This window comes from Panulirus ornatus, chromosome 68 (assembly GCF_036320965.1).
Source record: "Panulirus ornatus isolate Po-2019 chromosome 68, ASM3632096v1, whole genome shotgun sequence".
NCBI classification, from domain to species: Eukaryota; Metazoa; Arthropoda; class Malacostraca; order Decapoda; family Palinuridae; genus Panulirus; species Panulirus ornatus.
The window spans coordinates 22602228-22617333 of NC_092291.1; the positions used below are offsets into that span (position 1 = coordinate 22602228).

Genomic DNA, 15106 nt, shown 5'->3' on the forward strand with positions numbered 1-15106 from the left:
TCATGCCTGAATACTATAAATTCTTGTACTCGTTACTCGGTTCGATTTCGATTTTCTCCCTCGCAAGTTAAGAGTTGGCAGGATAATGTTGTCTCCAAGTCCTTTTTCACTTCAAGGTCACGTCTTTTCCTAATTCCATCCATGTTTCCCCCATCACCTTCCTTCCCTAGACGGCTCTCTCTCCCCTTCATCTCCCCTCTCACTCTGCCACATCTACATAGTGCGAAGCCCAAATGCTAGAAATGCTCAAACCTCCTCCAATAATTCACCTAATCCTGGTAGCTGAGCTCACTGCTTCAATTTATTCAGTAGGGTGTTGCAAAGCCTACCTCTTCAACTCCCCCCTTCCTTTCGAAAGCCATCAGCTTACTCTTACCGGTGTTTAACTTCAATTTCCTTCATTTGCGCACCGTGTAAAAAAACCTCATTCACCGCCAGTGGTTTCTCTTCACTCTCCACTAGCAACGCCAAATCGTCAGCAGGAAAGATGGTCAGTAACGACCAAGTCTCCCTGCTAAACTCCAACTGTGCTCCATCTCTTCCTACATTTGCTTTCCTCCCTTACTAAACCTTTATATATATATATATATATATATATATATATATATATATATATATATATATATAGAGAGAGAGAGAGAGAGAGAGAGAGAGAGAGAGAGAGAGAGACCAATATAAAATGAACCCCAGTCAAAGACCATCTCTGATGAATGTAATAGAATGAGGAAAAGAGAGAAAAAGAAGTAGAAACTAATCAGGTCTTAATAAGTGTTTGTAAAACTGTTTCTTAAAGGCAGAATGATCATTGAATTATGAGGTCAAGTTGAATGGAGGAAAAGAATTCTAGAGGTTATCTGTGTGAGGGAAGGAGGATGTATCATAAAGGTCAATCCTAGAGTGGTCAGTCTCCCCACACAAACCGTGGGAAGCTACAGCCAATTACGCGCCACGGGTCCACGGCTCGTGAGAACATAGATCAAAATGATGCCTGTAGAACAGAGAAGAAAAAGACATCACAGGAACATCGATACATACGGAAAGACAGGAATGGCTGAAAAGGTAAAGCAATCTGAAGTTATATCGCTTTGCTGTTTCCATTAAGTTCCTACAACTCTTAATACACTCATCACATTTCATACAAACTTCTAGCGTGCATTTGTCATTAATGTTCCATGTAAACAGACTTTTCATTCTTGAATTCTTAGAACTATTATCTCTGAGATACCTACTTAATCAACACACCTTCAGCCATCCAGAAATGTGCTTTGCTTATTTTCATCGTCCTCATCTCATTCACATCACATCCATCATTTACATGCACATACCCAGTAAATGTATCCCTTCTCTCATATAAATCTCCCATATACAGAGAATCAGCAAATGGACAGGGAAGCACCATATGAGGAAGCCAAATATTCTTTGGTATATCATTTTCATCTTGAGACCTGAACATTCTTTTCTAAAACGTGTGAGTTCCATCCGCTCTGCTTCCCTCACCATCTCTCCACAGTGTCGTCTCTGCTTCGGTAACCATATCCTTTTCCAATCTTATAGTGTGTTTATTTTCTGTATATTCTCAGTGTACCTCGAGGATTCACGACCACATCGTCATTTCACCTCACATCCAAAGATAACGTTCTCGTATCCTCTTATGTTTCCATCATTATTTTGCTTTTACTTTTTCCCTATAAAGATATTTGCACTAATGGTCCATTCGTAACTATTCAACTGCTACATCCCTAATCCTCTTTTACACTGGGTTGCTTCCTCTTAATTTGTGTTGTCTTTGTTTGGTAAATAAAATTCTTACAACATCAGAGAGCACTTCTCTTTTTCCTATCAGTTATCTATAGCTTACTTCCTCATTTTTTAATGGTGTGTCTTTCTTTCTCACTTCCCTACTTACATTTATCTCCTACGAAAAGTAAAATAATCCTTCTGAATCTTTCCATCTCGTTCCACGCTATTATGTTCTTCGAGCAAGCATTTGAAAAGTAATCTAAAATCACATTTGATATGTCCACTCATCTTACGGATTCTTTCCTTTGATAACCTCATTCAAAAGATAGTGTATATTCCAACGTTAATGCTACATCATTTCAGGGTTACATGCAAAGTGCCATACCTTTTGTGTTCTGCTACAAACTCTTCAACAAACTTCACTCAAAGTTATCTTCAATCTAGTTTTCTCTCAAGCCATTTTCCTTTCATCGTAATACTCAAAGCAGGGTACAACGACCCTAAGGTTCTTCCGTCAACACATTACTATTTACGTTGTAGAATTCTGTCTTCGCCTAAAAGCGCCAAAGATGGTAGTCAGAGTAGACGCGGCACGTTTGCCAGAGCGAGACTTGGAAGTAGACATCATCTCCCATTTGCTACCTAAGACCCTACCTTAGGAGAACAGTTATTAAGACAAAATGTATACTGTTAGATACGAAGAATATATGCGTTCAAGTATAATGGGTAGAGGACATATTCAACGAGCTCTTTCGGGCCAAAACTAGAATAAGGCTCTCAAGTTTGGTCTACGTACTTAAAGAAACACAAAGAGTCAATCGAGAAAGCCCACAGGAGAGCAACAAAAATGATACCAGAAAGAGGAAAGCAGAGATACAGTGAAAAGTTAGAGACCGTAGAATTTTTCCACCAAGAATTGGAGAAGAAAGAAAAACTAAATAATGATCTCATCACATCCATAAGGTTATCAAGCATGTTTGAAGGCTTTAGCAATCTAAAATCTATGGCATGAAATTAAGCTAGACACGATTTAGAAAAGATCTTAGGAAATACTCTCATAGTATAAAAGTAGATGATGAATGAAATAAACTTAGCTGTGACTAGGAAGCAAGGCAGCATAAGGAAGTTTACAAATCGCGTTATAGTGGAGAAAATTCAAGAGGACGGAGGCCCCCACATGTGTAGAATTCCCTCCTCGACTCGGGGAGACTGTGCCCCGCTTACACAGCTGTTCATCCTTCCTCTAGCTGGGAGATAAATGGGTGTACCAACTTGGGCTGGGGTAAAGCACTACAGCTGTGACTGTCCTAGCCAGCCGACAGCTTGTAACTCGGCTCGAGTTAACCTAGGGTTATCCACGTCCGGGCAACACAGCCCTCACTGACAGGCCCGTGAACCTTCCAGGTGGCTGCAACTTTACTTTTACTGGTATACCTCTCTATCTATCTATCATCTATCTGTCTATCTGTGTCTGTTTCTCTCTTGGGCCACAGATTTTCCAGGTCCCATGGATAAAACCCACTTATCTTTTGGGCTCACGTCTCTTATCCAGCGTTCGACGCCAATCTCCCAAGAATACTCACTGGTAGATTTAGCCTCACACAACAATTTTCCTCGTCTGAATTCTACTTCTGACTCAGGACAGAGTCGAAACTTTGATTAAAGGTTCGTGTGGCCAGCATCGGAAAGGGCCCATCACTGCTGGCCTACTGTTGTAAGAAGAGGGAGATAGAAGAAGCTAGAGGGGAAAGTACAATGAAGAGGGTATATGAGAGGGATGGGCACAGTGAAGAAGGAGAGGAATGAAGGGGGAGGGGGGTCCAGATGAAATCTTTGACTTTTACCATCCTGATTTATTGTAGACAGACATATTCTTGTCTTTTCCCAGGGGAGAAACCGGATGATAAGGAAAAACACTGAGCGGAGGGATTTGAAATAAATCGGAAAAGGAGACACAGGGGATGTTACTGTTTGCTTTCCTTTATAATCATTCGTAAAACCTAATGAAGTGAGCAGTACGTGGGAACGGCGAGGAGGCAGCGCACAAGTGTCCAATCACACATGCCCCACGGATGGCAGTTAAGAGTTCACAACCATATGCCGCCAGTCACTTGACCTTGCAATGTCTCCTGTGGCCTTGGGGTAGGAACAATTACCCTGGCACCAGCGATCGAGGCATTTGGACTCCGTCCGAGGGAGATAAGGAACATCTACACAGCATTCATTCTCCCTAAGCTTACCATGTATCTCCCGTGCCTAATGTTCCTCCGTAACCACGACGCAATAGATGGATAGGGCTAAATCGTCCTCAGTTCTTCTTCTACACCACCTGTGTAGATGTGCTAAAACCGCTATTCACCCTTTAGATATTTCTAACCATCACCTGGATCTCAACTAGTAGTTCGGGGAAAAACAAAGAGCTGCTGTTGCTGCATAATTCTCGCCACCGTCACCTTCCTGCTAACAGAGATCCCTCTCCCCCAAGGTGCTGGTTGGGATGGCAACCGTGCGTAATGCATCGGAACTCGTGCAGGTTGTGACAACAGCAGCCCAGTACTAAATAGTCTAAACATACTGAACTCGTCTGTCATGTGTTCTCAGTACCCACACCCTTGTCTTAATACCCAATACCTTTACCGTATATACTTTTTCTGTTCATCTTTGAAGTCCTTGGGCTGCATGCTTTATTCAACGAATAGTTTACATGTATCATAATTATCATTATCATTATCCATATTATCATTACTACTAATAATATATCACCAACGTCCATATATACAAGTATGTATATACTCACAAACTCACACATACATACAAGCAAATACTTATTCATTCAGATTTATCGCACCCAAACACACACACACACACACACACACACACACACACACACACACACACACACATGCACACACACACACACACACACACACACACACGGCATAAATACGAAGAGGGATGGAAGAAAATGGAAAGGCCGAGCAAAGTAAAAGAGGAACCGAGCCAAGTGGAAAGCCTTTTAGGAGAGAGAGAGAGAGAGAGAGAGAGAGAGAGAGAGAGAGAGAGAGAGAGAGAGAGAGAGAGAGAGAGAGAGAGAGAGAGAGAGAGAGAGAGAGAGAGAGAGAGAGAGAGTGAGGGGAGTGAGGAGAAGCAGAGTGGCACAGTGGGCTCAACAGAACGATGAGTGCGGTGGCCAGGGAGGGCGGTCTGGCCCGACAGGAAGGGAGACTGGGTGGTCAGGGAGGGCGGTCTGGCCCGACAGGAAGGACGAATCGGGTGGAGAGGAAGGGTGGCTAGAGAGACGAGTCTCCCAGGGATGGTCGCTAGCCAGGCAGGGTGACCAGCAGGTCAGTGAGAGCGGCTGACTGGCCAGGGAGGGAGGCTGGATGGCCAGAGAGGAAGCCTGGATGGCCATGGAAGGTGTTTGGATGGCTGGAGTTAGGCTAGATGGCCAGGGAGGATGACCAATGAGCCATAGAGAGCAGTTGGACGGCTAGAGAGGATAGGGAGCCGAGCAGGGAGGTTGGCTGCTTCAGCAGGAAGGGCAGTTGGCTGGGTAGGGAGGGAATGGAGGGTGGGTTGACGCCTAGCCAAGAAGAGCTGTTGGCCAGGGAGGGAATGGGGATGATGCTAGGCATCTGGCAGGTCAGGGGGAAGGGGAAGGAGGGTAGAAACCCACTGAAGCAGTTGCCTCATTCGATAATCATCTCTCTTCATAGGAATTCATGAGTACGTGAATACATGTATATAGGTAAAGACACAAACATACAATCATACACTCATGTATGATTTATAATATCCACACACGTGGGGCTCGAACCGTTGCCCATATGGTGAGGGGCGAACGCGCCTCTATCAAGCCACCGAGTGTTCAAAGAGCTGGTATATTGATCGTAATAGATTACATGGTGGTTCGGTGAGGCGTGTGGTCGTCATCAAGGCCAGTCCTTCAACCTAAACTACACATAGATTATGCATAAATTTATTGATATACACGAAATAACGAATTACACACACACACACACACACACACACACACATATATATATATATATATATATATATATATATATATATATATATATATATATATATATATATATATATATATATTGAGTGATCGGGGCCTGAACATGCAGGAGGGTGAAAGGCGTGCAAGGAATAGAGTGAATTGGAACGATGTGGTATACCGGGGTCGACCTGCTGCCAATGGATTGACCAGGGCATGTGAAACGTCTGGGGTAAACTATGGAAAGTTTTGTGGGGCATGGATGTAGAAAGGGAACTGTGGTTTCGGTGCATTATACATGACAGCTAGAGACTGAGTGTGAACGAATGTGGCCTGTGTTGTCTTTTCCTAGCGCTACCTCGCACACATGCGGGAGGAGGAGGTTTCATTTCATGTGTGGCGGGGTGACGACGGGAATGAATAAGGGCAGACAATATGAATTTTGTACGTGTATATATGTATATGTCTCTGTATACATATGTATACGTTGATATGTATAGGTATGTATAGGTGCGTGTGTGGACGTGTATGTATATACATGTGTATGTGGGTGGGTTGGGCCATTCTTTCGTCTGTTTCCTTGCGCTACCTCGCTAACGCGGGAGACAGCGACAAAGTACAATAGACAAATAAATGAATATATATATATATATATATATATATATATATATATATATATATATATATATATATATATAAACTTTAACTCCAGTACCACGACAAATATCGTTGAATCTTCTATTATTAGATATACAAAGAATCATAACCTTGATATTAGTGAAGGTCTATTCAGATTGGATAGCTTTATTGCTGATGAAATTTGTAAACAATTCCCCTTCTTGTCCACATACTGTTTTTGATACGCTCGTTGTCTGTCTCGGACAATCACTCGTTTACCAAATGGCGTCATACCTACGTCTTTTCTTTGTATATCAACTGACATATTTCTATCTTGTATCTCTCCTGATGATGTGATTATTACACGAAAGTGCACTTGGGAACTTATCGTGTTTCATTTTCCCAGTGACTCACAGGGATATATATATATATATATATATATATATATATATATATATATATATATATATATATATATATATATATATATATATATATATGCATGTTTATGTGTGTGTGTTTGAATGTGTTTTTCTTCGTCTGCTTCCTGGCGCTACCTTGCTGACACGTGAAACTGCTATCAAGTACGAGAAAAAATATATGTGTATATATATTGCATGCATGTTCGTATACATGCATGCATGTTTCATGAACTTGTGTAGGTTTAACCGAACATGGAAAAAAATGTGTGTGCGCGTGTGTGTGTGCATGTGAAAAATTTGTATGCATTCATACATGGATTTTACGACATAATTGCACAGCATGCGCATACTACAGTGAATAACCTTGATCTAGTTGGAGTCTACGGCTTTTCCATGACGTGTTTCATTCTCCCATTAATCCTTTTACGATCTGGCTTGATGATGACAATTTTCTTCGTTTGCAAGGTAATTTTTGGCAGACCAACGACAATTCCTGCAATACTGAACACGATGCCTTTCGCTCCTCCCCCGACGCCATGCGACCGTAAACTCACATGACAACCCAGAAACAATGAAGGACGAACAGACAGAAAAACAAACACAGTTATAGAGGGAGGCAGAGAGACGCAAAGAGCACTGCTACCTGGGCGTGGTGGCCTGTGTATAACTTACAGCGTTACCTGGGCGTGGCCTGTGTAACCCGAGGAGGAGACACTGTTACAGCAATTAGTGGTGTCAGGGATACCCATTGGTGTAGGCTGTTATGGATGAGTCGGTAGGGATGCGATGGTTGTAATAGAGACGGTGAACTCTCGCGAGTTCTTTGAGCTGTGGTGACGGAGTGGACAGGGTTGTTGGATGCCAGGCATGCCGTGGACCCAGACCTCTTCTTTAGGGTCATGGGGCGGGGCAAGATAGGGCGAGAGAAATGTTGTAGGGATAAGTACCATAAACTCCCACCAATTCTTAGGGTCATGGTGGCAATATGGGCGAGGGAGATGGTCTGCGAGGAGTACCACGAACTCTCGTTAGTGCCGAGGGTTGTGATGGGAGTGGAGTGGACAAGGAAGGCCGAGTCTTATTTCCCTCCAGGAATATTTGGGAATATGGGTCACCAATAGGTGGTACTAGCTGGTTTTTATGGACTGCCACTGAACCGCACTAGGGGTGAGGTAAGGTGGGATCGTACGGTGCGTGTGTCTGGCTTGTGTATACCAAGGTATGCCGCTTGATGAAGAGATTGTGGGTTTTGAGGGGACGACGAATTAACAACAACAATGACTTGGAGGAGCACTGACGAGCTAAGGCTTACAGATGTCTCGTTCAGGAAGTCTGAGATGCGAGATGCTGACGAGATTCTGCTGTGAGGTGACGGGATCTTATAACCGGGACAAGTGAGGTAAGAACAAACGGAAGAGATCATTGGTCGATGATACAGTTAATACGGGCTTCTCTTAACACCAGCAGAGACTACTCACGCAAATATAATTTCAACTCGTAAATTATCAGCATTTCTTTTATGGTTGAACAATGCACCATACTCTGTGACTGACCTACATTATGGAACGTTATGAAATCAGATAATCCAATAAAGACCAAAACTAATCAAGAGCGGGAGCACAAGGGTGGCAGGGGACCAAAACCATAAACATGAAAGGCGAGCGTGCAGGCCAGGGAGACGTGCCTCCTGCAAGGGGTGTGAACGTGAGAGAACACCTACCTCCTCCTCCTCCTCCTCCGCCTCCTCCACCTCCACCTCCTCCTGCCACTCGCTGCTCCCCACAAAACTAATTAAACTTTTACTCCCCGCGTAACTTTTCGCAATGCCTTGGTATAATCCTGTAAGAATATATGACTCACGAATGCGGTTTTGCCATAAAGCTTTCTTTGCTTTACAATAATTCTCCATTGTGGGTTTTTCTGTGTACTTATGCGTCTCTCTCTCTCTCTCTCTCTCTCTCTCTCTCTCTCTCTCTCTCTCTCTCTCTCTCTCTCTCTCTCTCACTATTTATCAGTTATCTACGCAACTGTCTCTCCATATATATATATAAACCAGGGTATGTGAAGCTGCTAGGGTAAACCACAGAAAGGTCTTTGGGGCCCGTTAGCGGATAGTGAGCTGTGGTTTCGTAGCATTGCACATAACAACTAGAGAATGAACATGAGCGAATGGCTGCAATTCTACTCCTGTTCCGACGCTACCTCCGTAACGCGGGAAACGGAAGTCATGTATTAGAAAATATATAAACTCATTCAGCTTAAGTATTGGTGTCAGAGGTGCTGAATATCACTTCACTGTGGACTTCAGCAGTACTTCTTCAGGCAACAACATCTCTAAAAGCCACCTACGAGATAAACACATCCTGACTGAAAAGTACAGTTACTTGATCAAGAATGAACGAACGCACAGGATTGTTCAGAACTAACCATATGGACCGACCTTCATCTTGAACAACGTAAATGAACCCAAAACACAAATCCCGTACCTGGCTTACATTACCTTAGGTAAGTTCGTAAAGATATTATTAGTTATTTACATGTAGAAGACCTTTTAACTCAACGACATCCACTGATGACTCCAGCTAATAGGGTAAAAAAAAAAAAAATTACTTACCTTAAACCACTCACGAACGTGTGTGAGGTTTTGTAAATAGACGCGTAAGAATCCTGCAATGATATTCTGTTCGTCACACGAAGAAAAAAGAATCAAAGATAGGAAGAAAGTATTCAAGTACTTACTACATATGTTACCTTAAATAGTGCCAATATGTCTGTTAAAAGATCTATTAAGCATCTCTGAAGACCAGGACAATAATACGTTACTTATTTCTACGCCCCTGATTGTCTACCAGGCCCATCTATTCTCGTCTGCCACGCCTATCTATTCTCTTCTACCATACCCATCGATTCTCGTCTACCACACCTATCTATTCTCGTCTACCACACCTATCTATTCTCGTCTACCACACCTATCTACTTTCGTCTACCACACCTATCTATTCTCGTCTACCACACCTATCTACTCATCTACCACACCTTTATTCTCGTCTACCATACCTATCTATTCTCGTTTAACAAACCTATCTATTCTCGTCTACCACACCTATCTATTCTCGTCTACCACACCTATCTATTCTCGTCTACCATTCCTTTCTATTCTCGTCTACCACACCCATCTATTCTCGTCTACCATACCTATCTATCCTCGTCTACCACACCTATCTATTCTCGTCTACCATACCTATCTATTCTCGTCTACCACACCTATCTATTCTCGTCTACCACACCTATCTATTCTCGTCTACCACACCTATCTATTCTCGTCGACCATACCTATCTATTCTCGTCTACCATACCTATCTATTCTCGCCTACCACACGTATCTATTCCCCTTTCCAAAGATCTGATCACCACTCAAGACTCCAGACTGACTCACCTGTATTCCAGCTGTAGTCTCCGTAATCGTGGGTGTCTCGCGCATGAGCGTGACAAGCTGCCCACAGCCCCAACAGGAGGGTCGCGCCCCACCAGGGGGATGCAGCAGAGACCATGGCGTCGTGAGCGTTGCCTCGCCTAGCGTCGCGTGCCCGCCCACCAAGCCGGCCTGCTGCTCTGAGCCACGAGCCTCGCCGATCACTGTTGGGGGATGATGAAGCCAGTGTTAGCACTCGTGCCACACTGGGCCACACACTACCTGCCCATTACCACCATTACTGTCGCTACTCCACCAAGTGGCCAACAAACGTATACAGAAATAGACACGATCATATACACAAAAATATCCATATCCATATATATATATATATATATATATATATATATATATATATATATATATATATATATATATATATATATATATATATATATATATTCTTTTTTCTTTTTTTCATACTATTCGCCATTTCCCGCGTTAGCGAGGTGGCGTTAAGAACAGAGGACTGGACCTTTGAGGGAATATCCTCACCTGGCCCCCTTCCCTGTTCCTTCTTTTGGAAAAAAGACAAAAGAAACACGAGAGAGAAGGATTTCCAGCCCCCCGCTCCCTCCCCTTTTAGTCGCCTTCTACGACACGCAGGGAATACGTGGGAAGTATTCTTTCTCCCCTATCCCCAGGGATATATATATATATATATATATATATATATATATATATATATATATATATATATATATATATATATATATATATATATACACACACAACTCCTCGATTTCTCGTCAAGTCTTCCCTTCATATAACTTGTTCTTGTCGTCACAGTTCAACACTTCTCACATTTTTCCTTTCTCTCTATCTTTCTCTCTCCCCTCCACCCTTGTGTCCTCTTCCTCCTCTCCCACCCGCCCTCTTATCTCGTCCCTTCCAGCCCCCCTGCAGGCTGAGCCACTGCCTCCCTTTCCTCCTGCACCTACAGTATCACGTGATCACCTCACCATTCCAGGCTTAAACTGAGGGCTGGTCACCCTGTAGCGTCTGCAGACGGAACGTTACCAGCGAGGCATCTGTCCTCGACGTCACGTTATCTAACATCATAGCTCGACTAACGTGAGGCAAGATAACCTCCTGGCGTCACTGTTCATCCTTGTTCTCAGTTACCTTGATTACGTCTTTAGTAACCTGATGATCTGCATTTGATATGATTACTTTTATAATAATCTGATGACCAATATATCACCTGATTACTTTCACAGGATTATGATGACATATCATTTAATCTAATTACTTTCAGGAAGGATCTTATGAACAATATTTTTCCCGATTACTTTTATAGCAAATTGATGACAGTACGTAATCTAATTGCTTTTAAAGTATCATTTTTTTCCAACTTGACATTCCAATGTTGGGTTAACAAACATAAAAATCACCAGTATGAGCAACAAAAAACCCTACACTTGGAAATAAAAGGAGAAATATAGTTGCATTCAAGTACTGGGACATGTTGAATAGAATCTAGGCACCAGTGGGAAAACTTGTAGAGAGAGAGAGAGAGAGAGAGAGAGAGAGAGAGAGAGAGAGAGAGAGAGAGAGAGAATCAACTGGGTGATTGCGAAACACTTCAGAGTATGTGGAAGCTAGAGAGAGTTCGGGGAACATTAGAGAGTGTGAGGAGCCATCATAGAGTGTGGGTAATTATGATCAATCCTTTGAGGAGCCATCAAAGAGTGTGTGAAGCCATTAAGAGAGTAGGACAAATAACGACTAGAGTGCGTAGGAATCCTTTAAAATAACGTCAGAAACCCTAAAAGAATGCAATAGTACCCTCAGAGAGCGTGAAACCCCGTAGAAAGTGTGTGAGAAATCCCCATAGAGTGTGTAGGGAAACTCTCACAGTGTGTATGGAATGCTTAAAGTGTGTGTGTGTGTGTGTGTGTGTGTGTGTGTGAGACATCCTCAGAGTATATGAGGAGCCCTTAGAGTGTGAGGAACACTTCTCGAACTCGCCACATCTTAAGGACGGTGTTTCTCTGGGTACACCACCCGGCCGGCATTGGGGTATGAAGTGTCGGCTTAACACACACTAATTCTCAGAAAGGGAGGCTTTGTGTAGACCCAGACGAGAACAATAACCCATTGTCCTCTCTATCCTTCCTACACCTGCTCGTCCCTTTACTACGTTTTTCCTTTATGCCCTCCATTCGCATGACCCAGTCATATTCTTCTGCCTCTTTCAATTCGTTTTGCATTTTTGCGTCTTTTTCTAGTCTGGTTTCACGTTGTTCTTTGGTTATTTCATCGTCCGTTTTTTTGCATCTTTTTGATTTCGTAATTCGTTAGATCATTGTTCATCCAGTGTCCAATCACGTTGTTTATCTTTGTTTGCTTTTCTTCATCATCATCATTGTCTTGTTACACACCTATTTCCTCTCTCCTTCAATTCTTCCTTGTCAAACTTCCCTTCGTAATTACTCTTCCTTTGTTCCTCTACACATTTTGTTCTTTCCAACCCCTCCTCTTCCTTGCTCCAATTTCTTTCTAATTCTTTGTCTCACTGACCCATTTTTCCTTTCGCTTTTTCATATTTTCATTGTCCGATTCCTCTTTCTACTCCTTTTTGTCCTTCCTATTCTTCTTAGTTTTCCTTTTCTTCTTTTCTCTTTTCCCTTCTTCGACTACTTTAAACTTTCCTTATTTGTAACCCAACTGTTCTTCCAGCCCCTTGTGTCTTATCACACGTATTCTTTCTCACACGTATTTCCTCAGTTCATCAGACGCCACGTCTTTCTCTTCACCTTGAACTTCCCAATACTCAGCGATCAATATCTCATAAAACAGTTTTTCCACCATAAAATATACCACAAATGTGAAAAGTATAATTCATTTACTGAAATTAGCTTTCATATCGACGGGATTATATAAAATACTATATAAGAATACATAAGAATATATATATATATATATATATATATATACATATATATATATATATATATATATATATATATATATATATATATATATATATATATATATATATATATTATCCCTGGGGACAGGGGAGAAAGAATACTTCCCACGTATTCCCTGCGTGTCGTAGAAGGTGACTAAAAGGGGAGGGAGCGGGAGGCTGGAAATCCTCCCCTCTCACTTTTTTTTCTTTTTCTTTTTTTTTTTTTTAATTTTCCAAAAGAAGGAACAGAGAAGGGGCCCAGGTGAGGATATTCCCTCAAGGGCCCAGTCCTCTGTTCTCAACGCTACCTCGCTAATGCGGGAAATGGCGAATAGTATGAAAAGAAAAAAAAAAATATATATATATATACCCTTCGGTAGCTTTCTGTCTCCCTATCTTCATCTTAGCTCAATATTCTTCCATGGTTCCTGATATACTCCTCTACTAATCATCATCGTTTCATACTGATGTGTGTTTTTACTCCAGAATTTGGAATAGAAGAAGAAATAGTTCTTCCATCTGTCATCTCTCTCTCTCTCTCTCTCTCTCTCTCTCTCTCTCTCTCTCTCTCTCTCTCTCTCTCTCTCTCTCTCCCTCAGTTCCCTCCCCTCGCCAGAGCACTTAATCACATTCACCCATTCGTCCCCTCATCACTTTATGATTCCAAGTCTCCCTTTCATACTCCGTCCTCCTCGCCCTCTTCGTAGGATGGTGGGACTACCCGCCAAGATTCACAGCTTGGTCATCTGCACCAGTGAGAGAGAGAGAGAGAGAGAGAGAGAGAGAGAGAGAGAGAGAGAGAGAGAGAGAGAGAGAGAGAGAGTATCAAGGGATCATGTAAAAGTAAAATTTACCGTTGGAAACAAAAATATATAAACCTTACCAAAACAAGTAATGAGTTTTGTGTCTGGATGTGATGAATGGATACCAGTTTTTATATGTCGCAGATCATAACCACATCCTGGACCTGAATCAACCAGGATTCACTCATGACAGTGAGGTTGGTCAGGCATCACATTTAACCAGTACAGTTTGTGACGATTACTAGCAACATCGGTGAGAATATCATATACATCCAACAAAGGCTACGAAAGCCCTCATGAAAGCACAAGTCTCTCGTTAGAGAAGAGAATATGGAATACATTCTTCTTTCGTGGATGGCACTATTCCATATTCTCTACTTTCGTGGATGGCACTATTCCATATTCTCTACTTTCGTGGATGGAACTATTCCATATTCTCTACTTTCGTGGATGCCACTATTCCATATTCTCTTCTTTCGTGGATGGCACTATTCCATATTCTCTACTTTCGTGGATGGAACTATTCCATATTCTCTACTTTCGTGGATGGCACTATTCCATATTCTCTACTTTCGTGGATGGCACTATTCCATATTCTCTACTTTCGTGGATGGCACTATTCCATATTCTCTACTGTCGTGGATGGCATTATGTCCCATCGTATATCATCAGGACCGAGGAAGGCTTGGTGACTCGTCTCCAGCCGACATGACAAGACAAAGTCCACGGCTTTTAAGTACGCGTCACAAGTTTGAGAGTCAGTATACATTACTAGCGTCTTTGAAGGTTCCCCTTCCCTCCACCTCACCTCTGTCTTCCTCAGTACAAGAAGCAAAACAGAACACTACAATACACACAACGAGCAGTAGGTTCAGCCAGGGTATATGGCTCTCAAAAAAACACGCCAAAAGGGTATTCTTTTTTTTTCCTATCCTTCGTCTCTCATGGTTGTGGAATATTTTCTACGCAACATAGGCTCGTGTGAAAGACGACTTGCCCTTTGAACCCCAAAATACTTTGAAAATCCCAAATGTTGATAAACATTTCTTACGTAACGTTGGAGATTCTGCGAGGGCAGGCTATGAACATGGAAGGAAAATATAAATATCTCAGATCTCTACAGATGAC

The 15106-nt window shown here is 42.3% G+C and overlaps 1 protein-coding gene across 2 annotated transcripts in view; it reads right to left on the reverse strand.

Annotated features, from left to right (window-relative positions):
* The window catches only part of LOC139747472 (thrombospondin type-1 domain-containing protein 7B-like), a 752245-nt gene that overhangs the window by 639157 nt on the left and 97982 nt on the right, over window positions 1-15106 (reverse strand). For both annotated transcript variants that reach the window (XM_071659834.1, XM_071659835.1), the window contains one exon: window positions 10223-10422. In XM_071659834.1, the coding sequence (XP_071515935.1) occupies window positions 10223-10422 (200 nt within the window). The remainder of the gene's footprint in view (window positions 1-10222; window positions 10423-15106) is intronic.